Source organism: Capricornis sumatraensis, chromosome 15 (genome assembly GCF_032405125.1).
Source record: "Capricornis sumatraensis isolate serow.1 chromosome 15, serow.2, whole genome shotgun sequence".
Taxonomy (NCBI): Eukaryota; Metazoa; Chordata; class Mammalia; order Artiodactyla; family Bovidae; genus Capricornis; species Capricornis sumatraensis.
Window position 1 is genome coordinate 65,185,369 of NC_091083.1, and position 26,481 is coordinate 65,211,849.

The 26,481-nt window shown below is 44.4% G+C and overlaps 1 protein-coding gene across 1 annotated transcript; it reads right to left on the reverse strand.

Annotated features, from left to right (window-relative positions):
- Nucleotides 1–1,249: 1,249 nt before the first annotated feature.
- On the reverse strand, nucleotides 1,250–26,481 carry COMMD7 (COMM domain containing 7). The gene is made up of 9 exons (XM_068987239.1): nucleotides 26,351–26,481; nucleotides 16,958–17,011; nucleotides 16,758–16,860; nucleotides 5,250–5,306; nucleotides 5,130–5,167; nucleotides 4,589–4,679; nucleotides 4,223–4,272; nucleotides 3,330–3,378; nucleotides 1,250–2,308 (listed from the first exon to the last, which is right to left on the reverse strand). The coding sequence occupies exons 1-9, from the start codon at nucleotides 26,432–26,434 to the stop codon at nucleotides 2,232–2,234; spliced, it is 603 nt and encodes a 200-aa protein (XP_068843340.1). The 5' UTR covers nucleotides 26,435–26,481; the 3' UTR covers nucleotides 1,250–2,231.

Sequence of the window (26,481 nt, forward strand, 5' to 3'; positions counted from 1 at the left end):
GAGCCAGTTCTTCAATCAATCCTCTCCTTCTCTTCCTCTCTCTCTCTCACACACACAGCTGGTTCTGCTCTCTGGAGAACACTGGCTAATACCTGCACTATTTATCAAAGTTGCAAATGCCGGTCATAACCCAGCCACATATCAGAATATGCGGTAGTCACAGAAAATGATGCAGTCTATTTATGTACTGATATGGAAGGATCTCCAAGATATATGAAGAATAATGTGTACAGTGTGCAAACAACAAAAATATTCAACTTCCTCTTGCTTACATGTGTGTTGGGGGGAACTCTGGAAGGATAGCTAAGAAACTAACAGCAGGGTTACCTGTTGGGGGAGGGCAGTGGGGTAACCGAGTAATGGGAAAGCAGGCGGAGGGGCTTTTTGCTTTATTCTTTCTATATCCTTTGATAAATGAACATATTCTTTGACCCAGCAATTCTACATCCATATGTTGGTGGCTCAGTTGGTAAAGAATCTGCCTGCAATGTGGGAGACCTGGGTTCAATCACTGGGTTGGGAAGATTCCCTGGAGAAGGGAAAGGCTACTCACTCCAGTATTTTGACTTGGAGAATTCCATGCACTATATAGTCCATGGGGTCGCAAAGAGTTGGAGGAGACTGAGTGACTTTCACTTTCATTTTCATGTTTACCTTATAAATACACTTCCCCTCATGCAAAATGGTATGATATATATTAGAAAAAAACATCCAGGGGATTTCCTTGGTGGTCCAGTGGCTGAGAATCCACAATCCCAATGCAGGAGACCCAGATTTGACCCCTGGTTTCAGGGAACTATTAGTAGATCTCACATGCTGCAAAGGATCCTGAGTACCACAACTAAGACCCAGCGCAGCCAAACAAATAAAACAAAAATAAATATTTTTAAAAAATTCAGTTGTAGCATCGTTCATAAGAGAAGAATGGAAAGCACCTAAATACCCATCAGCAGGAAAGCGGTTAAATAAATCATCCATTTGTTACAAAGAATGAGGCTGCTCTCTTTGTTCTGATGTGATTTCCAAATGAAGTGGGAAAGAGCAAGATGCAGGATGCTGTGTGTATAGGATGCTTCCATTTGTGTGGGAAGAAAAGTCAAATTCTATGCCTATATATTTGTAAAGGCATGATCACAGAATAAACTAAAGACAGGGCTTCTCTACAGGGAGCGGAACTAGGTAAGTGGGGAGTGGGCAGGAGAAGGAATTACTTCACACTGTATTTTTCCCATCATGGGCATGTATTATCCATTCAGAATTAAAAAAATTTCTGAGGCGGAGGGGAGAGGTAGGAGGAGGAGAAGTCACATGACAGGTTGGTGCTAAAGTTATCTGAACACAAAGTATTCATCTACTCTACTTTTCATATTTTTGACCTGAGTTTCCCCTGAACTGCTCTTACAAACGCCTACTTGGGACTGCAGTGAATTTCACTGAAGACCCAGAGCCCTCACTAAAACCAGGAAGATAATTTTTGAAGATGAGAGCACTAGTTCTCTGCAAGGGAAATGACTCTTTAATCCATGCACGCAGACAACCGGACGCAGACCTGTTCTTCAGAGTCTTCTTTACTCTTCATCCAACCACCACAGAAGGTCAGCTTGAACCAAAACAAGCTGAAGTAACCTCAAAAGGCCCGCCTCATTACACACAACGGGGCAAAACCTGAAGTGAAGCCTTTTTTTTTTTTTTTTCAGAGCAGACCCAGCCCATACTTTTACACAGGTGTCCACTAAAGACCGATCAGCAAGGCCCCACCACCACAAACTCCTGTAGGAATTCTGCTGGGAGCTCCCTTTGGGTCATTCATGAAATCCACCTCTTCCTTAGTCATAAATAAGCCCTTGCTATCTTGTGGAGAAGGTCATCAGTGTTGATATCTTGAGCAACAGACCATTTGTGTACTCTGGAGCTTTGAAGGGGAGGTGACTTGACTTACCTCCTCCCTGCATCTGAGATGCAATCACCTTTCTGAATATCTAAACAGTGACCTGGGAGATAGGTGGTGGAGGGTGCCTCATGAAGACTCTTCAGGGTCATCCTGTCCGGGCTCCTTAAGCACTTAATCCTTTGTTTTTCAGAAACTTTGCACCTGGGCTCCCAAGAGGCAGGCAGGCCCAGAGGAGAGGCCACAGGCCTGGGAGCCCAGCAGCCTCTCAGAACAGGTCACCGGGAAAGAGGAGGAGGGGACAGGGAGGGGGCGAGGTGGAGATGCAAGGCGGGGACAGAAATCAGCTGAAACACTCCATGCTGGTTCTGACTCGCTCCATCTCGTGCAGGAAGCTGTAGAACTGAGGCAAGGTTAATTCTGGGGAGAGAAAACGTGGCTTCAGGTAAATGTTTCCAACTCCACAGAATCTTCCAAGAAAACGAATTTACACCCAGCGACTTCCTTTTTATTTTTTGACTTAATACCTCTAAGCAGTTCTGGATGGGTAATTGATCATAATAAAGAACTGAAGCCTTGAACACAGAAAGTTCTCAGCTCCATAAAAAAAAAAAAAAAGTGGAGGGGGGGATTTTCAATGGCATCAACTCCCCAACACAAAGCCATTCAGGACAGCTGATATGATTCCCATAGCCCCAGAGCTTCTTGCTCTTAGATATTCACCATTCCTACCCCAAGCTTCCCTGATAGCTCAGTTGGAAAAGAATCCGCCTGCAATGCAGGAGACCCCAGTTTGATTCCTGGGTCAGAAGATCTGCTGGAGAAGGGACAGGCTACCCATTGTTCTGCTGGAGAAGGGATAGGCTACCCACTCCAGTATTCTTGGGCTTCTCTTGTGGTTTAGCTGGTAAAGAATCCGCCTGCAATGTGGGAGACCTGGGTTCGATCCCTGGGTTGGGAAGATCCCCTGGAGAAGGGAAAGGCTACCCACTCCAGTATTCTGGACTGGAGAATTCCATGGACTGTATAGTTCATGGGGTCGCAAAGAGTCGGACACAACTGAGCGACTTTCACTCACATTCCTATCCCACCCTTTCCCTTTAGCAAAAAGTTCATTGACTGTGGGGTCTCCAACTTGCTAATGGCTTATCATTTAGGAGAGCAAAGGTGGAAGAATGGAGATTCCATAGTCCGATTATGGCTTTTTTTTTATGGAAAAATGATTAGTGGTGGGCTTCAGGAGCCTAAGGAGAAGGAAAATGGCAACCCACTCCAGTATCCTTGCCTGGACCATCTCATGGACACAGGAGCCTGGTAGGCTGCAGTCCATGGGGTCGCAAAGAGTCGGGCATGACTGAGCGACTAACACACACTCAGGAGCCTAATGACTGAAGAAAACATGGAAAAAGTGGAAGTATTTCAAATGGGAATTTGGACTCACCTATGTATACGTTTTCTGTTTGATTTCCTTTCTTAACGACCAACTTTAACTGAGCCAAAAAAGGAAAAAAGAAATAAAATATTTAAATTAAAACGATAACAACTGGGCCAAGAAATTCCTGAAACCCGAACTTTCACGGAAACATTAAACCATCCAGTGTCTTGAGTTACTCGAGAGCTGTTTAAATTGTCCAACAGCAAAACTTCTAACAATTCCCATGATGACAGGAACAATCAAAACTTTCAAGAACAACATCCAGATCCTATTCATCTGAAAGTAAGCATGTTAATAACCACATCTTTGGCTGACCACATTGCTCTGAAATACACAAGGCACTTCAGTGGAACATGGTTCAATTGTATATTAAAGAAACCCAAGGTAGATTTGGTGGCTTAGATGGTAAAGAATCTGCCTGCAATGCAGGAGACCCAGGTTCAATCCCCAGGTGGGGAAGATCCCCTGGAGGAGGGAATGGCAACCCATTCCAGTATTCTTGCCTGGGAAATTCCAAGGATAAAGGAGCCTGGAGGGCTACAGTCCATGGGGTTGCAAAGAGCTGAACATGACTGAGTGAGTAACTGCATTAGAATATTGTAGAATGTGAGGGCTTCCCTGGTAGCTCAGAGGTTAAAGCATCTGTCTGCAGTGCAGGAGACCTAGGTTCGATCCCTGGGTCAGGAAGATCCCCTGGAGAAGGAAATGACAACCCACTCCAGTATTCTTGCCTGGAGAATCCCATGGATGGAGGAGCCTGGTGGGCTTCAGTCCACGGGGTCGCAAAGAGTTGGACATGACTGAGCGACTTCACTTTCACTTTTCATTGTAAAATGTATTTAATACTTTATAACCAAGTCAAAAATCTCCCAATTTTCAGAGATTAGAAAAAGACTTACTTGTAAAAAAATACTTCCTACTTTTTCCAGTTCGCTGCTCCCAGACGTCACTGTGACACAAAAGAGAAAAATAGTAAGTGGCTGGTTGAGGACCAACTCTGAAGAGCCCAATCTTGCAAGTTGTAAAGCAGGAGCCATGTGGGGGCCAGGATGAAGACAGCAGAATGTGCTTTTCAGGAAGTGAACTCACAGACAGCCATGGGTAGAAAGAGCTGCTGAGTGTGGACAGTGACACAGGGAAGCAGCTGCTAGACCCAACAATCTTAGGGGACCAAGGATCCCGCTTCCCCAGTGAAGTCATCTGAGAGCCTCTGCCACCCAACCCTGCATCATCCAAGTGACCCAGGACTGGCTCTAACTGGTTACCTCCAAATTTCCATTCCATATCTACAAGCTGGTTAATCATCAGAGTCTGACCTATGGCCCATCGAGCGAGGGTGGGGGCATTCTGCTTCCACTGGAACAAAAGCAGAAAGCCAAAGTCATCACAATGGAAAAAAAAAAAGAAAAAAACCCTCTTTATTCCACCCCCAATACAGCATGTTTAGTCTTTACACAGACACGGGCAGAGTGCAGAGGCACTGTGTGCACAGTGGGCTCGGCCTGTGTGCACAGATCCGGGTGGAGAGGGGCAGCAGGAATCTTCTTTTATTCCAAGATTTAATCCAGGTTGGAACAAAAACTGTATGATATTTACATTTAGTCAAATCAGAGGGAAAATATTAGACGCACTGAATAGTGTTTTCATGGATGTATGTCATCTGCATGAAACCAAGTGACAAACTTTAAGCTGGGAAATGACATATGATGATTGATGGTTTTTCTTTGGTCGGTGTTTTCCATTTGTATGTTTTCAGGAAATAAAAACAATCTTAAAATTCACTTTGATTAAGAGGGATTCTGATACCTTTTCAGAAAAGTAGACGGCTTTCTCCTCACTGAGACCTGGAAGAGAACAGAAGGGAGACATGACCACAGGGAAGGGCCATAGGGCCTGTCACCTGAGCAACCTGGGGTGGTCACCTACCCAGAGTCATGAAGTCGGCCCGGACCTGCTCGGCTGTGAGACCCTTCTTCAAGGCACCTGGGAGAAGAGAAAAATCAGTCAGAAAGAGCAAATCAATCAATCCACTGGCAGGAAGTATTTAATGGGCACAACTTAAGTGACAGGGATGACAAAGGGAACACACAGACTCAGCTCACTAGGCGTGATCTAGGTCCAGCCAGGCAGGAAGGAGATGAGGCGGAATAGGCAGCAGGTTTTAGGGGGTGTTTTGGGGCAGATTCCTGAGTAGCTGTAACGGCAAAGAATCTGCCTGCAATGTGGGAGATCTGGGTTCAATCCCTGGGTCGGGAAGATCCTTGGAGAGGGCATGGCAACCCACTCCAGTATTCTTGCCTGGAGAATTCCATGGACAGAGGAGCCTGGCGGGCTACAGTCCATGGGGTCGCAAAGAGTCTGACACAACTGAGCAACTTTCACTTCACTTTAGGTGCCACACAAGCATTGGCCCCTCCAGAAAGTATAGGTGAAGTCACAGACAAAAGAAAGACTGTCTGGGCTTGGGGAGGGGGTGACTCATCTGAGGAAATAAGGCCACAGACTCCTGGAGCCAAGTGGGGGAGTTCAAGGTCAGGTGGGCACAGGGGTAACAGCCTGAAGCTCGCACTGCGCCATCTGTAACCACCGAACACATGAGGCTCTTTTTCTTTTTTGGCCTTGCCACGTGGATTGTGGGATTTTAGTTCTTTGACCAGGGATGGAACCCAGGCCTTCATTAGTGAAAGTGCCAAGTCCTAACCAGTGGATCTCCAGGGAATTCCCCTCTTTAACTGTTAATGAACTAAAATGAAAGGAAATGTAGTGATCTGTTCCTCAGCTGCACCAGCTGTTCCAAGCGCTCAGGAGCCACGCAGGCCCAGTGGTTACAGCAGCGGTTAGGGCGGATTACCGAGCATTCTTGTCTCCATATGGGACAGCCTGCCCCAGAAGGTCAGCCCTCAGGAAGCAAACGCAGATGGACTAAGCTGTTCAGCCTCTACAGTTGCCAAGTCACTTGCAGAGGGGCTGTCAAGCCCCTCCCCTCAGGAGCCCTGCGAAACCCCACCTACTCTCGCCCTGCACCCACCTCCTTTGTTCCGCTCGAAGGCTCCCACTTCTGAAAATAAAGTGCTCCCAGCAATCCGGGCTTCTCAACATTTAACCTGCAGGCTACAGCCTCCAGTCACGATCTGGCAACAGCTTTAAAATTTTCCACTTTTTAGTCCTTCAGAAGATGACTAATCGAAGTATAAGAAGTTGTCCACCATGGTCCAGGGAGGGCCCTGAAGTAACACCCTAAACCCGAGCCCCCACCCCCATCCCACTCCAGAGAAACAATCTGAAAGGCTGTTGTCCACTGCAAAAATCAACGGAGTCAACAAAGGGAGGAAACCTTTTATCTCCAAAATCAGACTGAGCAAGGAAGCCAAAGGGAAATAAAAAAAAAGGCGAGACCCCAGGAAACCTTGGCCATAAAAGCTCTCCAAGAAGGCTGTTATGTCCAGTCACTCCAATCAACTCTTGGTGAGCTCCTTAGTTTATATCCAGTTCAAATCCAACATTCTGTCTGATGATCCCCAAATACTCCGAGGTAGAGAATACCATTGTAACTTTTAATTTAGCAGGAAATTAAAGATGAGAAAGGTTCAGGTTTGTGGGGAGAGGATTTGGCAAATCCAGAGTTGACAACTTCACTGCTAAGAGCTCACCTACAGCTCTGCCCCTCCATACACTGAGATCTGCGAGGAAAGCTCCTTAGCAGTGGGCAGGAGATGAAAACTCAGAAACAGTACACTGATTCTGGTGTGTCCACACAAGCAGCGGGGCACCAAGGTGATTTTGTTAAAACTTAAGTCAGACCGTGTCTCCTCTCTGCTCAAAACCCTCGAATAGCTCCTGTTCCACTTATTGTAAATCCCGAAGTTCTCACAGTGCCCTGTGGATCTGTCCTTCTGTAGAACCCTCTGCTCTCTCCCTCGCTTACTCCGTTTTTCCCATTATTTACTAGGCAGGTTCCTACCTCCATGCGTTTACCCTTGCAGTTGCTCCTGCAGGAAACACGCTTCCTCAAATCTGCACATGCTCACTCCTCACTTTCCTCAGGAATCTGCTTGAATTGCACCTCCTCTGAAAGGGTCCCTGACCAATCTTTAAGTGTCCTTTTCTGCATGGCAATTTATAACTACCCAACTTCATGCTACATATTTATTGTCAATTTTCTCACAAGTCAGTTTGTTGAGAACAAGGACTTGGTCCGTTTTGCCCACTGCTGTGTCCCAAGTTACTAAAAAAAAATGCCAGGCACTGTTCGTTGGTTGGCCCTCAACTCATTTAACACATGCTGAATCAAAGAATCCGTACAATGGAATGCTATACAACCTTTAAAAATAAGGTAGCTCCTGACCTGCCCATTTGAAAAACATAATTAAAAGAAAAGAAAAGGTATGAACAGTCTGCTTAGTGTGGTCTCTTTTGCGTAAATAAAGAAGGGTATATTATCTATTCTTCAGTTCAGTTCAGTCGCTCAGTTGTGTCTGACTCTTTGTGACCCCATGAATTGCAGCATGCCAGGCCTCCCTCTCCATCACCAACTCCCGGAGTTCACTCAAACTCATGTCCATTGAGTCGGTACTGACAGCTTTAATTATATGCTTATCTTATGGCTAAATTGAGAGATGTAAGGTACCTTTTTGGTGAACATAACCACAAAACAGAGGATACCTTTGAGGAAAGGGACTGGGTGGGACTTTCTTTCCTTGGTGTCATTTAAAAACATCCTAGCTGCATGTCACTTCTTTTTTAATAGGAAGGCAGTAAAATTGTGAGTCATTTTTGTTTTCTTTCTTGCGCTTCTCTATAATTAAAAAAAAAAAAAGCCCCTCCCTTCCAAGAAAAAAGGTTAAACGTATTGCCCAGGGCCACACAGCAGGCAAGTAGCAGAGAAAGTAGCTTATGGGGCAGTTGACCCCCAAATTCAGGCCCTTTCCATTCCAGGTCATTCTGAGATGCTGTCGGGGAGTAAGACTAGGCCACAACCGGACAGTGACTGACAGCTGAGGCTACCGAGCTGCAGGGGCCGAAGCAAGCGCTCTGTCCTGATGGCACCTCACTACCTGAGACAGGCAGGAGCCATACTTCAGAAACATACATAGAGGGACTCCCCAGGTGGTCCAGTGGCTAAGACTCACACTCCCAACGCAGCGGCCCTGGATTCAAACCTCGGTCAGGGAACTAGATCCAACGTCTCAACTAAGAGTTTGCATGCTGCAACTACAACCCAGGGCAGCCAAACAGATGAATAAATGTTAAAACAAACAAACAAACATGATCTTAAAAAAAGAGAAATACACATATTTGCATCGTTAGGCCTCAAGCCCTTAGCTTCTTTTTCAGCTTTTTCCTTTGGTGATTCCTCTGTCTTGTAAGCGCAAGACAGGGCTGCAGCCTTGACCCCATGTCAGAAAAATCTCAACTCCAGGACTGCAGTCATTAGAACATGTCACTAGGGTAAATCTGAGAACGTCCTTTAAATACAGATAACCATCTGGGATGGTTTATAAATCCTTGAGCTCCACTTTTCACTGGAACAGTTGCCTTAGGCAAACCCCCACTGCCATCAAATAGTGTGGGTGACAAAGAAGACGGTTTCAGCAAACGGCTGGAAAGTTAGCAAACATTATTCTTCTAGCCAAAACCTTCCCAAGCTTACTCAGAGTAGTAAGGAAGTCCAAGGAACAGAACTAAGCCTTGGTGAATCAGATGGGAGAGCATGTGAGCCCCATTCATTCAGTGATTACTTACCCTGAAGGCTCACTAGCTGAATCCACCCCTGCAAGGTTCACGTGCAAACAGAGGTCACAGTCACTGTATACAGATGTCCCGAGACTGCCATGTGCCAGCACTGAGCTGGATGTCAGAATGCATCAAAAACTAAACAGGCAACAGTCTCTATCCTCCTAAGGCTCACAATCTTTTGGGATATAACAATAAACACATATAATACATTATAACAATAATGTAACTAGTAGATAAGTCGTATGGCGAAAGTGTTAGTCCCTCAGTCATGTCCGACTCTTCAGGATCCCTCGGTCTACAGCCCACTGGGCTCCTCTGTCCATGGGATTCTCCAGGCAAGAATACTGGAGTGGGTTGCCATGCCCTTCTCCAGGGACTCTTTCCAACCCAGCGATTGAGCCCAGGCCTCCTGCATTGCAGTGGATTCTATTGTATAGAGTATTATTCCAGGTAGACGATTACTGAAAAGTGCCACATAGAAAATAGAGCAGGGTAAAGTTGGGAACCCCTAGGGAACTTAGTCCAGCATTTGATTAAATACCATTTGCGATTATTGTTCAATGCTCATTATTCCTTTTTTGGCCCAGCCAGACAGACTCCTTTAAGTGGGGAAAGGGAATTATCACTTTTTCTTTAAAACAAACAAAAAAAAAGACAACAAAAACCACCAACCAGTGGAGACTTCCCTGCTGACCCAGTGGTTAAGAGTCCTCCTGCAATGCAGGGAACATGGGTTTGATCCCTGGTCTGGGAAGATTCCACATGTTGAGAAGCAAATAAGCCTGTGCACCACAAGAAAATCTGTTCGCATGATGAAACTAAGACCTGACGTAGCCAAATAAATAAATGAATAAATAACAACCAACTGCTGGGTACCCACAAGGGCCAGATATTAAAGTAAAAACCAACTTAAATTATGTCCCTACTGCAAAGTTATCTGTAATCTTTTCTAGGTGACAACTCATAATAATAATGACAATCAATACTAACAGCAATGTAGCTACTACCACTTACTATTGAAACAAGCACTTTACGTTTATTATCTTTCTCCATTTTTTTAAAAGAAATTCTTTAAAAATTATTTTTATTTTTTTGGCTGCACTGCATAGCTTGTGGGATCTTAGTTCCCTGACCACAGACTGAACCGAACCCCTGTCCTGAAAGTGCCAAATTTAACCACTGGATTGCCATCTTTCTCCACTCTTGAAACAATGTATGAGCTACTAGTATTAGCTCCATTTTATTCCTGAAGAAACTGATTCTCAGAGTGGTTACATGACTTGGCTCAAGGTCCCGGAGCTGTGAAGTAAGCATACAAGGGCCGGGGAGCAACCAAATGCCAGGTGGGAGCCTTATCTGGATCTTAATGAGAACACTTACAAACAAAACGGATGAGACAATGGGGAAGTTTGAACTCTGAGTTTGTATTTTAATTTTAGATATGATTAGTGCATAGTGGTTTGATAAAGAAGAGACAGTCCTTTATGGTTTAGAGATACATAACTAGGAATTGAATGAAATGATATGATGTCTGAGATTTGTTTAAAAATAATCCAGTTTGGAGAGCAATGAGTTGAAGTAGGCAGGGCACAGGTGAAGCAATCCGGACATGAGTTGACAAAGGGTGAAATCAGGTTGTTGTTTTTTTAAGAGAACAATTCTTCGTGGACTTATTTTTATTTATTTATTCTAGTTGTGCTGGGTCTTTGTTGCTGTGAGGGCTTTTCTCTAGTTGCAGCGAGCAGGGGATACCCTTTCTAGTTGCGGTGCTTAGGCTTCTCATTGCGGTGGCTTCTTTTGCTGCAGAGCATGCGCTCTAGGGGCACATGGCTTCAGTAGTTGTGGCACGTGAGCTCAGCAGTGGCAGTTACCAGGCGCTAAAGCCCAGGCTCAGTAGTGATGGGCACAGGCTTAGCTGCTCCACTGCATGAGGGATCTTCCCAAACCAGGAATCGAACCCATGTCTCCTGCACTGTCAGGTGGATTCTTTACCATTGAGCCACAAGGAAAGCCCTCAGGTGCTTTTAAGAATTACATACTAAATAGTAAAAGAAAAATGTTAAAAAAAAAAAAACCAACAAACCCACAAGCTTTGAGCTAATCAAGGAGGGTGCAGCAATAGCTTTTCATCTATAAGATCTAAAGCAAGTCACTTCCCCTCTCCAGGGCTCTGTTTCTTTATCTCCAAGACAAAGATCAGACTAGATCAGCACTTTACAAAGCTTTTACTTAACCCTCCCTCTGTGCACTCACTCCTGCCCCCAAAAAGAAGAGTTCCAGGGTTAACTGTTTCGCAGATACTGGTTAAGCAGGTTAACCAGTTTACTACAGGGCTTTTCAGAGACTGAGATATGTTAATGTGTGTGTGAATCTCCAAGATTCCAAGGCTGGGAGGTGCAGGGACAGAACTTTATGACCCTGCCTGGCCACTGAAGTCTTTTCTGGATGAAAAGACCAATTTGGGGAAGACTGATCTGGAAGGTCTTTGGGGTCCCTTGAACTCCAACAAGCCATACCAGGATGAAGGAAGGAGAAGGCAATGAGGGCACTTTCAGACTAGACAGGGGAAGGCCTTGAAGGCCAAGTTAGGGACTACAGAGTCCATTAGGCAAAGTAAACAGTTGAGAGGAGCAGCAGGGTCCAAGTTGTTCTGTATTCCAGGGCAAACTAGAATCTGGATGGGAGAACAGAAGTGGAGAGGCTGCTGCCATAACAAGGCATGAAGGGCTGGGAATTTGTTCTGGGATGGCAGCCTTTGGGACTGAAAAAATAATCCCTCATCACGCCAAGGGATGAAGAAGAGGCCAAGAGACTTACAAGCTACCTCAGATGATTAGCAGATGCTCTGGAAGAAATGCAGAACTCTTGAACTCTGTAGGAAGGGAAAAGTCAGATTGCATAAAAACAACAAAAAAGAGTAAAACAAACAGAAATTGTTGAGAGCTACTGAGGAGTTCGGCAAACCTGAGACTTCAACTCTGGAACTTGGAAAAGCTTGAAAAGCTTTGGGGCGTGACATCACCGATTGGAAGGACATGAGTTTGAGCAAGCTCCAGGAGTTGGTGATGGACAAGGAAGTCTGGTGTGCTACAGTTCATGGGGTTTCAAAGAGTTGGACATGTCTGCCTGAATGAACTAAACTGAACTGAATTAAACAATCAAGAGAATTCATATCCTCTCCATCGAGGGAAGGGATGTTTTATTTGATGCTTTGACATCGAGGCACATAAGAGAAACTAACTGAACTATCAATAAACAATGTAGGGCTTTCCTGGTGGCTCAGTGGTGAAGAGTTCGCCTGTCAGTGCAGGAGACACCAGTTTCATCCCTGGTCCGGGAAGATCCCACATGCTGTGGAGCAGCTAAGCCCGTGAGCCACAACTATTAAGCCTGTGCTCTAGAGCCGGGAACCACAGCTCCTTAGCCTGGGTGCTGAAACTCCTGAAGCCTGTGCACCTAGGGCCTGTGCTCCACAACCGCAGAAGCCACGACAAGGAGAAACCCATATGCCGCAACCAGAGGGGAGCCCCTGCTCACCCCAACTGGAGAAAGCTTATACAGCAATGAAGACCCAGCACAGCCAAAAATAAATAAATCAGCAGTGTAAAGTTCCACAGGCATGGTATTAAGTGCTTTATGGATACTAACTCATTTATTCCTAAAGCCATCACCATAAACTGTTCTTACCACTCCGTTTTTCAGATAGAAACTGAGGCCCCAAGAGGCTGATTTGTCCAAGGCCAAATAGCTACCTAAAGTGATATGCCCAAGACTCAAATCCAAGTGAGCTTGCAAAGCCCGTCCCTGGAACTCAGCACACCTCAGCGTTCTCTGGACCTACAGAAAACGGTCTGCTATAAACACTGTTCATCAATCCTGCTTGAAGAATATACACCCAACATCCCCTGGGAGGGTCACAGGCTCTCCCAAGTTCAGCTCAAGTCACCCAGCATGAATCAAAAGCTCTTGTTCCATGTCATCATTTTACTTGTAACTGTGGCTTAGGAAAGTAGTACAGACCCGCCCATGACTTCAAGGAGACCTGCCCATGACTTCAAGGAACTATCTGTTAGGACCACGAGATGGATACATACAAAACAGCATGATCAACAGAAGACTAAATGATTATGCTCCAAAAAGGGCTGCAGATAAAAGAATCCATCTCAGTTGCGGAGTGGAAGGGGAGGTCACCATGGATTGAGATGGTTTGGGAAGACTTTCTGCAGAGGTAGTACTGGGGCTGGAGCACAGGACTGAGCAGACTTAAGGCAGTCTGGCAGGACTCAATGGGGGCAGGGAGCAGAGATGGTAAAGACTGGAAAGAATGGAGGCAGGGACAACAGACAGAGGTCTCCTGAAACATCAGTGCCCACAATAGCTCACAGGTTTCCTCATTCCCACAGGTGTAGGCTGGACAATGAGAATAAAGAGGATAAAAACTCCTGGTTCTATAAGCTGGACACCTGTCCTACAGAAATGCTCACATACACTAAATACACAGATTTCCTAAGGATGTTCACTGTGGTACGGTACACTTTCTAAGAGTGAAGGATCAGAACTAAAATGTCCAGCAACAGGAAATGGATTAAGTAAAAGAAGATTAATTCAGTTCAAAGTCCACTGCAGTCACCAGAAGAATGAAGTTGATGTGGGGAAATCTTCATGATGTACTAGGTATGGAAAAATGCAAGCCGCAGAGCAATTCTGTGGTTTATCACCACTGATGAAAAACAAAACTATATGAATGTATATGGCTCTGTCTGTCGGTGTACATAAACATAGAAAAGGATACATGCCAAAATTATACCATGATTATTTCTAGAGACAAGAGTCAGATGAGAGTAAAAAGGAAATTTCTCTTTTGACTGTCCAGAGCTCTGCAGTTTTAAGTTTGCAATGAAAATTAATTCTTGTGTTAAGTGAAAGTGAAAGTCACTCAGTTGTGTCTGACTCTTTGTGACTTTCTGTCCATGGAATTCTCCAGGCCAGAATACTGGAGGGAGTAGCCTTTCCCTCCTCCAGGGGATCTTCCCAACCTAGGGATTGAACCCAGGTCTCCAACATTGCAGGCGGATTCTTTACCATCTGAGTCACCAGGGAAGACTGCAATTCTCATCCAGCCTTGTGGTTCTGATGCTTTTAACCCGCCATGAGAGCAAAGAAGGCAAGAATCTCACAAAAAGAGGATCATAAAATTCCATAGCTGGAAACCTCAGGGATCTTCTGATTCACAACCCGAACCCTCAGGAGCATAAGACAGGGCAAAGAAAAGGATCTGCATGAAGAATATATCAGAAGGTACAAACAATCAAGTTCCCAACTTTTAATGTACCATTAGGCTGAGATACTGGGAAGAACAGCTTTTCACTAATTTTTAAAATATGCAAACTGGGGATGCTGTTTACCTCCTCTCAGCCCAGTCAACATTTATTCATTCTTTAAGCCTGGGCTCAAATGTCACCTCTCTTTAAATAAAATTAACTTTTAATTAAATTGCCAAATTAATTCTAGCAACTTTTAAGACAATATTTAGCTAAAAATAAACAAGTAAAATAACCTGCTGTCTTATCACCCAGACAGAACCACAGTTAACTTTTTTAACACAAAAACAGGACCGTGGCAGACAGAACTAAACAGAATATTGTGAAAGGTTTTCCATATCATTATATTTTTCTCAACAACATGTTAAAAAATTAATATTAATACATAACATGAAAAATAAGAACCTTTTGCGGAGAAACTGTGCTAAGTGTTTTATTTCAGTTCAGTTCAGCTGCTCAGTCATGTCCGACTCTTTGCAACCCCATGGACTGCAGCATGCCAGGCTTCCCTGTCCATCACCAACTCCTGGAGCTTGCTCAAACTCAGGTCTATTGAGTCGATGGACATTTATTTATTAATAATTTATTCAGCATTTTATTTACATTATCTTAATTAATCTTCAAAACCATCTCACGCACACACCAAAAACAAGCTTAGATGGAGTGGAACAACTGCTGGGGGAGGGTTATTACTAGGGATTGAAAGAGACTGGGTACCAAAGCCACACTACTTACCAAGGGTCAGACTGGGATTCACACCCCGTTCCTACTAACTCAGACTGAAGTCTTGATCACTATCATGCGTATGTGCTAAGTTGCTTCAGTCATGTCCAACTCTTTGTGACCCTATGGACTACAGCCCACCAGGCTCCTCTGTCCATGGGATTCTCCAGGCAGGAAGACTGGAGTGGGCTGCTGTGTCCTTCAGAGGATCTTCCCGACCCAGGGATTAAACCCACATCTCTTACATCTCCTGCACTGACTGGCAGGTTCTTTACTACAAGCACCACCACCATACTCCTCTGCAAAACTGGACCACAGCATATCACACCAATTTTCAACAGCTGGGTAACTGGATTGCTTCTAATTTTTCTGTGATAAACAGTGCTATGACAGATAACCCTGCAGCTCAAACTTTGTGATCACCTCCCTCCTGGCTAGAATCTTTCCCTGACTGCTCTAAAGCAAACCCCACTTCTCAAACTATCTTCATCAAAAGACCTACTTAAAAAATTTTCAATCTACCATGGACTGATATTTTTGTACAATACAATGAAAATTAATTCCTAGAACTATGAAATGAAAAAATGCTTACAAAATATAAGCCCCAAATAACTCTTAGGGAAATGTGAATACACATCACAGATTAAAGTGTTAAATCAGTGTAAACTTCCTGCTTTTGATAACTGCACTATAGTTATGAAAGAAAATGTTCTTGTTCTTAGTACTTGTTCTTGTTCTTGTACTAATAGTACTAAGTCTTAGCAAGGATAAGGGTGAGGATAAGTGAGCTAAAGATTCATCCAATAACTGGATCAAAAAAATTTTTTTAATTCAGATAAATTTCTATGCTATGATTACCCTAATAAATCATTAAAAAAATGTGAGACTCTCATTAGTTCAGGTTTTTCCTGAGCTGCATTTAACTTTATTTTTGTTTAGCAGGCAGGCTACCCTGCTAGAAAAAAATTTATGTATCCAAAACTTGCCGCAAAACATGTACTGATTAATGTTTACAATCTAGGGGAAAAAAAAAGCTCCTAATGGTTACAATGGTCAATTATATGTTACATATATTCTACCACATTAAAAAAAAAATGCAAGTCCCATTTTTTAAAATTAGTAGATTCAAGAAACTTCGTCAAGGGACTGCCCCTGATGGTTCAGTGGTTAAGAATCTGCCTTGCAATGCAGGGGACGAGGGTTCCGTCCTCTGTCGGGGAACTAAGATCCCAGGTGCCACATAGCAACTAAGCCCGTGCACCACAGCTAGTGAGTTTGTGCCAAAACGAAGATTCTGCGTGCCGCAACTCAGACCCAAGACAGCCAAACAAATAAATAAAAATAAATAGATATTTTAAAAAGAGAGAAACTTTGTCAAGTTGCTCTAAAAGTTTATAAACCCTTACTCTCAATCTTGCACCTACCACGTGGAAGAAAGGTAAGTCTGGGGACCAAAGTGGGGATGCAGACTGCAATTATGCTCTCCCACGGCTGTCTGTTTACCTGGCTTCCCTGCCTAGACTGCAGTCCCGCCCATGTCTGGTTCCCTACCAAACGCTCTGGCTCAGTGCCCAGAGCATGCCTGCCAACTCCGTGGATTAAGGGAATGTTCAACCAATGTCTCTGGCCTCGGCTGCTGGGAGGGGCTACTCACCATTTGGAACCAGGAGGAGGCTCTTCACGATGCTTCTCAGGGGGCCAAGACTGATCTGGTTGGTGGTGGCAAATTCGGAGAGCTGAGCCAGAAACCTTTCCACCTGCAGACGGGGGACAGCACAAAGCAGGCCTTCAACTCAAGCACCTCAGGACCGCAGACCCATCCTCGGGAACTCTCCTTATCACAAGATACTTTACCTCTTTTGGCTCAGTTAGGAAGTGGAAGAGCACTTCAGTCAGGGCTGAGAATTGCTGTGAAGAGAAGAACACAGAACATCAGAAAACTCTATTCCTGGATCAGGGTTCCCCAGTTCCATCCAACTACAGCCCCTTAAGAGAGAAAAGGGGGCTTCCATGGTGGCTCAGTGGAAAAGAGTCTGCCTGAAAATGATCCTTGAACTGAGAGGATCCCACATGCCATGGAGCAGCCAGGCCCGTGCACCGCAACTGCCGAGCCTGTGCTCTAGAGTCCAGGAGCCAAAACTACCAAGCCCGCGTGCTGCCTCCACTGAAGCCCTCTCAAGAGCAAGAGAAGCCACCGTAACGAGAAGCCTGCAGACTGCAACTACAGAAAGCAGCCACTGTTCATCACAACTAGAGAAAGGCCTGCTTGGCAGCAAAGACTCAGCAAAGCCAAATAAAAAAGAGAGAAGTGAAGAGAACATAGATGTTGATATCAGTTTTGATTATCTTAGAGCTACAAACATTTGTAATTTGAAAAGATATAAGCACAGTAATATTCACTGCAGCACTACACACAATAGCTGAGATACTGAAGCAACCTAGGTGTCTATTAACGGATGAGTGGATAAAGATATGCTCCATACTTACAATGGAATATCACTCAGCCATGAAAAGAATGAAATCTTGCCAGTGGCAGCAAGGATGGATCTAGAGGGTATTATGCTAAGTGAAGTAAGCCAGAGAAAGACAAATGCCATATGATCTCATACACAGACTCTGAAAAACCAAATAAAACAAAAATAGACTCACAGATACAGAGGGGAGGGGGTGGGGTATGAAACAGGCTAAGGGGATTGACAGGTTTATACATTAGCCATAGGGATGTAATATACAGCATAAGGAATATGGTCAATAATACTGTAAAAAGTTAGCACAGTGACAGATGGTTACTAGACTTAGCATGGCGATCATTTCATAACGTACGCAAATGTCAAGTCACTGTGTAGTTCACCTGACACTAACATAGTCTATGTCAACTATATTTCAGTAAAAAAGAAAAAAAAAAAACAATTACAAATATTCACAACACCCACCACCAGTGCCCATCTAACTATACCACTTGATTGTCTAAAAAACTTATATTTTGTTGGGATGCTTACCAGATACATATTGAGAGACTGACTGTGTGCACATACACACATTACACATAAATCTCAAGGGGTCAAATACCTTCTAACACCCCCCCTCCAAAATAAGATCTGAAAAGGGAAAATCACTGAAATAGTTTTTTTTTTTTCTTTTTTTCCTTCCCTTTGTTTTGTAAGGCCCAGGTGGCTCAACTGGTAAAGAATCTACCCTTTATGCAGGAGACATAAGAGACGTGGGTTTGATCCCTGGGTCAAGAAGATTCCCTGGAGGAGGAAATGGCAACCTACTCCAATATTCTTGCCTGGGAAATCCTGTGGACAGAGAAGCCTGTCAATCTACAGTCCATGGGGTCACAAAGAGTCAGACATGTCTGAGCGACTAAGCACACACATACTCACTCCTTTTGCTTATACTTCCACATATTTATTACTCAAACATAAATTAATCCAAATATATAATTTTCCCCATTTTCACTCTCCTAAATGGTAACATACTACATGAACTTTTTCTCTACCTCACTTTTTTTTGAGGGGGGTACTGCATGTGGCATGTGGGATGTTCACTCTGACTAGGGATTGAACGTGAGCCCCATGCACTGGAAGCATGAGTCTTAACTACTGGTACCGCCAGGGAAGAGGGAAGTCCCTCTATCTTGCTTTTGAAAGCAGTTACTTCTGTGTGGCAAGACTTTAGGTGATTTTTATTTTCTTCTGTTTTGTCTATCCATGTTCTCTGGGTTTCTCTCCCCCACAATAAACATCTTGCTGAGTATGTGACAGAATAGCAAATTTTAACACATCATTTATACATTATCTTAGTGAGTGAGTCACTCAGTCGTGTCTGAGTCTTTGAAATTCCGTAGACTGTAGCCCGCCAGGCTCCTTAGTCCATGGAACTCTCCAGGCGAGAATACTGGAGTGGGTTGCCAGTCACTTATTCCCTTGTGCACGTGAACCTCTTTATCAGTACTCTATTACTAAGAACTGAATATCTGTGTGCCCCAAAATTCATAGGTTTAAGTCCTAACCCCAATACTACTATATTTGAAGAAAGTGCCTGTGAAGAGGTGACAAGGTTAAAAGAGGTCATAATGGTGGGGCCCTAATCTGATAGGGCTGGTGCGCTTATAAGCACCAGGAAGTTCTGAGGAAGTTGCCCCAGAGCTCTTTCTGTGAGGCACACGTTGCGAAGACACAGCGTGAAGGCGGCAAGCCAGGAAGAGAGCTTTCGCTAGGAAATCAATCTGTGGGCACCCTAATCTTGGACTTCCAGCCTCTGGAACTATGAGGAATAAATTTCTGTTGTCCAAGCCACCCAGGGTGTGGTATTTTGTTACAGCAGCTCGCACAGACTGAGACATTTAGCATTATTTTCCCTTATCCTCTCCTGATGGACACGGTGTGTGTGGCACGGTGAAGGAAACCAGGACACAACAGTTTAAAAGACCCAGATGTGAATCACTGTTCTTCTGATCGTCCGGGTGACCCTGGGCAAGTCACTTAGCCTCACTGCGTCTCAGTCGCCATCAGAAAGACAGAGGTAATAATACATAGCTTCCAGAACAGTACTAATCGGCTCATACAAAGCCTCCAGTACAGTGTCAGACTAGAGGCTCAACAAGCCTCTAGCATGTATGTATGTGTAGCAGTTACCACAGCCACAATTAAAGTCACTACGCATTAGATACAGCTTTAACATTTAAACAAAAAAGACAACAGGCAGATATTGCGGCTCCAAGCCCCCCAAACTGTACATGTGACTGTCAAATACATTTGCCCCTTTTTCCATGATACATAAACTTTACACAAACCCCTGGCAAGGTTCTGTATTATTTTATTCTAAAATGTATTCTATTTTAAAATATAAAACTAGTCTTACATGAAAATGTAAAAGTAATATACATGCAAAGTTTTAAAAAAGACCCACCCAGCTAGCATAAATGGATATCCCACAGAATATAAAATAAAATCTCTTACTCTCTCCTTGCCCCCTCCCACCTCAGTCCCACTACCTATAGGTAATTATGCTAACACCTCTGTAGCCTTCCCATCATTTCATTTTTTTTTTAGTTTCTTTTAAATAGAAGTGGGATCATACTGAACCCACTCCCTGCATCTCACCTTTTTTCCCCCTCAATTACATTTTAGAGATCAATCATGTCAGCAGATATAAATCCCCCCAGTTCTTTTAACAACCGTATGGCATTTACCAGTTAAGACAGCAGAATTTAGCTCCCTAGAAATGAACATTATAGTGTGTGTATGTGTTGATCTTATGTTAACGATGCTGCAATGAACATACTTCTTTGTGAAATATGTATGTGTATGTCTACAAGATGTATTCTTAAAATGTATTCTAGGTGAAAGGATACGCTTTTTAAAAAATTGGTTTTTTGGCCATGCCATGCCATATGGCAGGTGAAATCTTAGTTCCCCCATCAGGGATCAAACCTGTGCCCACTGCAGTGGAAGCAGAGTCTTAACCACTGGACTGACTGCTGGGGAAGTCCTATATACATTTTAAAAATTGAGGTAAAGTTGATGTAAAATATTATATGTTTCAAGTATACAACACAGTAATTGCTAACTTTTAAAGGTCATTTCCATTTATAGTTATTGTACATTATATCCTTATAATTATTGTTGTTGTTTAGTTGCTAATTTGTGTCTGACTCTTTTGCAACCCCATGGACTGTAGCCCGCCAGGCTGCCCTGTTCATGGGATTTCCCAGGCAAGAATACTGGAGTGGTTTGCCGTTTTCTTCTCTGGGGGATTCTCCCGACCCAGGGATCGAACCCGTATATCCTGGATTAGCAGGTGGATTCTTTACCACTGAGGCAAGAGGGAAGCCCATCCTAATGATAGCTTATTTATTTTTTACATAATAGTTTGTGTCTCTTAACCTTCTATCCCTATCTCCCTCCCCACTCCCCTCTCCCCACTGGAAACCACTAGTTTATTCTCTAAGATATGTGCATTTTAAATTCTGAGAAAATATTGCCAAATTGCCTTGTAGAAAAGTTGCATGGATTTACACTCCCACCAGCTAATGGTATCTTAGAAGTCTCTGCTTTCTCAAAACTCCATGGATATCACACAGAAACACTTTAGCTTTGCTGGTCCAGGGTTTTTCTTTCTGCGATATTTATGACATTAGGTATCAGTCTTGCACAAATGTTGACAGAGTAAAAACAGAATAGTCAAGACTAGCTTGAGAATGGGTCCTCAAACTGAGTTTTCCTCTATTCCTTTAATTTTTTTTTGCTACAGATCTGGGAACTGTTACATCTTTGGCCAAAAATGTTTCCTATGCCACTAGGGCCTTAAAAAAAATGGGATGACCGAGAGGGCCTCCAGCTGCTCTTTCATTTCCAGGCCTCAGCCTAACACTCAGGATGGAGCTCCTTGTGCAGCCTCATCCCCGACTTTCCTCCCATGAACAGCCTCAAGCTACTCTGATCTGTAGGCTGTTATCAAACCCCACCCCTATCTCCACTTTTCCAAACCCTCCTTATCCTTCAAAGCCCTGCCCAGATATCAGGACTCTCCCAACAAGAAAGGGACCTACCCAGATTCTTAACTTCTGAGGCTCCCTCTTGGAACCTCACCTGGGGGCACTTAGAATTTTCAATCTTGATAAGGAGTACAAACCTGTCTTAACAGAGAAGGTTTCTCCTCCAGCTTCTTAGGGTCACAGCACCTTAATTATTGTAAGTGCAGTTAAGTATCTGTTGAACAAATCTTCCCTAAACACTTTCCCCATTCTTTTGCCTTTGTACCTGCATAGCTCTCTCTCCCTGGAATGCTTACCTGCTCATGACTAGCCATGAAATCAAAATCTTAACGAATTCTCACCAGTTAAACATATGAAAAGATGCCCAAGATTATTCCAGATGAGAAATGCAAATCAGCAGAACAAGGAGATACCATTGTTCATTTGTCAGATCTTCAAAACTAATTGTCTGACGGCACCAGGGTTGGAAAGTAACAGATGTGACTGCACACTGTTGAGAAGATAAACTGGGGCAAACTTTCTGGATTACAATTTGGCAATCCATGTCTAATTTTTCAAACGATCAAACCCTTTGACCTGGTAATTCCACTGCTTGAAGCATACCCTTCAGAGATGTCCCAAAAAGTAAACCCAGACATAAACAAGGCAGTTTGCTGACAGCTACAAAGAAAAATAAAAAACTGAAAGCAACTGAAGTGTCTATTAACAGGGGACTGGTTAAATTATGCTATATCTGTTTCAAGGAATATCACAAAATGCCTTTACTGTCAAAAAAAAAAAAGTTTTTAAAGGATACCGATAAATGTGATGGCAGATGCAGATTTTTTTCTATAAAGATATATGAGAAGCTATTAAAATGATGATTTCTGGAGACAGAGAAATAGGTATTTTTATTTTAACTTTGTATCTTTCAGTACTGTCTGAATTTTCTAAACTTGTATGCTGCTAGGTGAGAGACTGTCGACCATTTGTTTCTTCTTTATATTTTTTCTGAATTTCCTCTGATAACCACACTAAAAATGATTCTTTTAATCCTACCTACTCTCAAGGCTCCATGTTACCTAGAACTGATCACAGCATCACAGAAAACATGCAGATTCACGTAGTAATGTGCCGTGTCTCCATTTTCTGACCTGCCGCAGCAGATTACAACCTCCCCAACACAACAGGCCTCATTCATCAAGACTTTGTAAACTTTACTGGGTTTAGAGGCTATTTGGTGCATAGTAGGCATTCAGATAAATATGTATCAAATAAGCAATAAATAGTCATGCCAACATTAACACAATGATTCTTTTCCTCCTTGAGGCCTAGGTCTCAAGTAAAAGGCTAATGAAAGTAATAACTAATAGAAATAGCTAATAGCTAATAGACAGAGAAGGCAATGGCACCCCATTCCAGTACTCTTGCCTGGAAAATCCCATGGACGGAGGAGCCTGGAAGGCTGCAGTCCATGGGGTCACTGAGAGTCGGACACGACTGAGGAACTTCACTTTCACTTTTCACTTTCATGCATTGGAGAAGGAAATGGCAACCCACTCCAGTGTTCTTGCCTGGAGAATCCCAGGGACGGCGGAGCCTGGTGGGCTGCTGTCTTTGGGGTCACACAGAGTCAGACACGACTGAAGTGACTTAGCAGCAGCAGCAATAGCTAATAGAAATGGCCAGAATAGCTGGCTAATGAAAGCCAGCTAATCGAGTGGCTACTCAGAGAAGTCTGATCACCCAAGAAAAGGGGCGAAAATGGCCCAAAGGACTTTGATAAAGGCTGCCTGCCCTTAAGTTCAGTTTAGCTCAGTTCATTCGCTCAGTTGTGTCCAACTCTTTGTGACCCCATAAACCACAGCACGCCAGGCCCTGTCGTCTATTACCAACTCCCGGAGTTCACCCAAACTCATGTTCATTGAGTCGGTGATGCCATCCAACCATCTCATCTTCTGTCGTCCCCTTCTCCACCTGCCCTCAATCTTTCCCAGAATCAGGGTCTTTTCAAATGAGTCAGCTCTTCACATCAGGTGGCCAAAGTATTGGAGTTTCAGCTTCAAAATCAGTCCTACCAATGAACACCCAGGACTGATCTCCTTTAGGATGGACTGGTTGGATCTCCTTGCAGTCCAAGGGACTCTCAAGAGTCTTCTCCAACACCACAGTTCAAAAGCATCAGTTCTTCAGCACTCAGCTTTCTTTATAGTCCAACTCTCACATCCATACTCGACTGCTGGAAAAACCATAGCCTTGACTAGACAGACTTTCGTTGACAAAGTAATGTCTCTGCTTTTTAATATGCTGTCTAGGTTGGTCATAACTTTCCTTCCAAGGAGTAGGTGTCTTTTAATTTCATGGCTGCAATCACCATCTGCAGTGATTTTGGAGCCCAGAAAAATAAAGTCAGCCACTGTTTCCCCATCTATTTGCCATGAAGTGATGGGACTGGATGCCATGATCTTTTCTGAGTGTTGAGCTTTAAGCCAACTTTTTGACTCTCCTCTTTCACTTTCATCAAGAGCCTCTTTAGTTCTTCTTCACTTTCTGCCATAAGGGTGGTATTATCTGCATATCTGAGGTTATTGATATTTCTCCCAACAGTCTTGATTTCAGCTTGTGCTTCCTCCAGCCCAGTGTTTCTCATGATGTACTCTGCATATAAGTTAAATAAGGAGGGTGACAATACAGCCTTGACGTACTCCTTTTCCTATTTGGAACCAGTCTGTTGTTCCATGTCCAGTGCCAACTGTTGCTTCCTGACCTGCATATAGGTTTCTCAAGAGGCAGGTCAGTCAGGTGGTCTGGTATTCCCATCTCTTTCAGAATTTTCCACAGTTTATTGTGATCCACACAGTCAAATGCTTTGGCATAGTCAATAAAGCAGAAATAGATGTTTTTCTGGAACTCTCTTGCTTTTTCGATGATCCAGCAGATGTTGCAATTTGATCTCTTGTTCCTCTGCCTTTTCTGAAACCAGCTTGAACATCTGGAAGTTCACGGTTCACATATTGCTGAAGCCTGGCTTGGAGAATTTTGAGCATTATTTTGCTAGCGTGTGAGATGAGTGCAATTGTGAGGTAGTTTGAGCATTCTTTGGCATTGCCTTTCTTTGGGATTGGAATGAAAACTGATCTTTTCCAGTCCTATGGCCACTGCTGAGTTTTCCAGATTTGCTGGCATATTGAGTGCAGCACTTTCACAGCACCCTTAAACTGCCTCAAACTGGTCAAATTATTTTCCTAAACCATTTTTCCTTATCTGTAAAATGGGAATGGTAATAGTACCTGACTCCTAGGGTAGTTGCAAGAACTCAGTGACTCAATACACATAAAAGCACTTAAAACTGTGCTATGCAGTACAATGGTCACTAACCATACTGAGCACTTGAAAAAGGCTAATCCAAAAAAAAAAGCTAATCCAATTTGAGAGGTGCTTCAAAATACAGACTAGAATCAAAAACCTTATACCAAAACAAAGTGAAACATTTCATCGCTATTTTTTTATGTGGGTCACACATGGAAATGATAATACTTTGATAGAGTGGGTTAAAGAAAACACATTGAATTCATTTCCTCTTTCTTTTTAGTTTTTAAGTGTGGCTACTAGAAAATGTAAAAGTAGACCTGTGGCTTGTAGTTTATTTCTCTTGGACGCCATGGCAGTAGAACATGCCTGCCATCACAGTTAGTGTTCCTTTATGAGAAAACACCAAGTTGTGAGGATGCTGAGATAACAGAGAGTGGCCCCACCTCCTGGGAAGTTACAACACGGTGGGGGGAACAGATGTACCTTTGCAGTGATCCTGAGACCTGTCATTTTAACTTGCTTAATTTGGCTGCCTTGGTGGTAGGAAAGGGACATCCCAAACAACACAGGAGCAGGAAGCCTTCAAGGTTGACTGGCTGGCACCTGCAGCCTGAAGGCTGAGAAAAAGCCTTCGACAGCTCCACTACCGTCAAGGACCTGCCCTCCACTGGATAGGGTACATGGTTCTTGGGGACTACAAGCGCTGTGCGGTGCTGTGCTTAGTCGCGTCAGACTCTTTGCGAGCCCATGGACGGTAGCCTCCGCCAGGCTCCTTTGTCCATGGGGATTCTCCAGGCAAGAATACTGGAGAGGGCTGCCATGGACTCCCCGTGTCTCCCTTAACTGGGGGCTGGGCTGGGGGTGGGGATGAGGAGAGGATGTCATCACCAGCCTGCCCACAGAGCCACTCTGGCTTGGCCATTATCTGCACCCACATCCCATCCCCAGATGCCGAGCCCCATCCAGGCAGCTTCTGCCCCGTTGAGATGCTAAGACCCTCCTCAGTCTTCCCCAAGACGCCCCCCCCGCCCCGCCCCCGGCGTCTTCCTACTAAACGTCTCAGTCCCTGACCTGACCCACCAAATCCCACGGCTCCCCCAAACTCCACTGGCCTCCCAAAGCCCTCAGTGCGTTACTCTAAACTCCGTTCAGCCACATTAAGACTCCCTTCAGCCGTTCTTCCGGGATCCTGCAAACTCTCCTCGTCCCCAGGACCCTGGGAAGTCTCCTAGTACCATTTCTTGGCCGCCGAGGTTTCCCTGGGGCCCTTCAGCTTGGCCTCAGGCCTCCCTTAATCGTCCGGCCCTCAAAACTGGCCTGAGACCCTAACTCCCCTCAGCCCCTCTCCGAACCCACCTTCCCCGAGCCAGGCTCGCACAGCGGCCTGCCGCGGCCTAACCCTCCACCCCTCCCCGGGACCCGCCCCGGCCCCGCGCCGCGGCCGCCCGGCCCACCTGCGCGCCCAGCTGGTTCAGCTGCTGCATGTCGCCGCCCACGGCCTCGGGCACGGGGTCCTGTGTGCAGTGCAGCCGGCCCATGGCGTCCGCCCGGCCCCGCAGGCCCCACGCTCCCGCGCCTCCCCCGA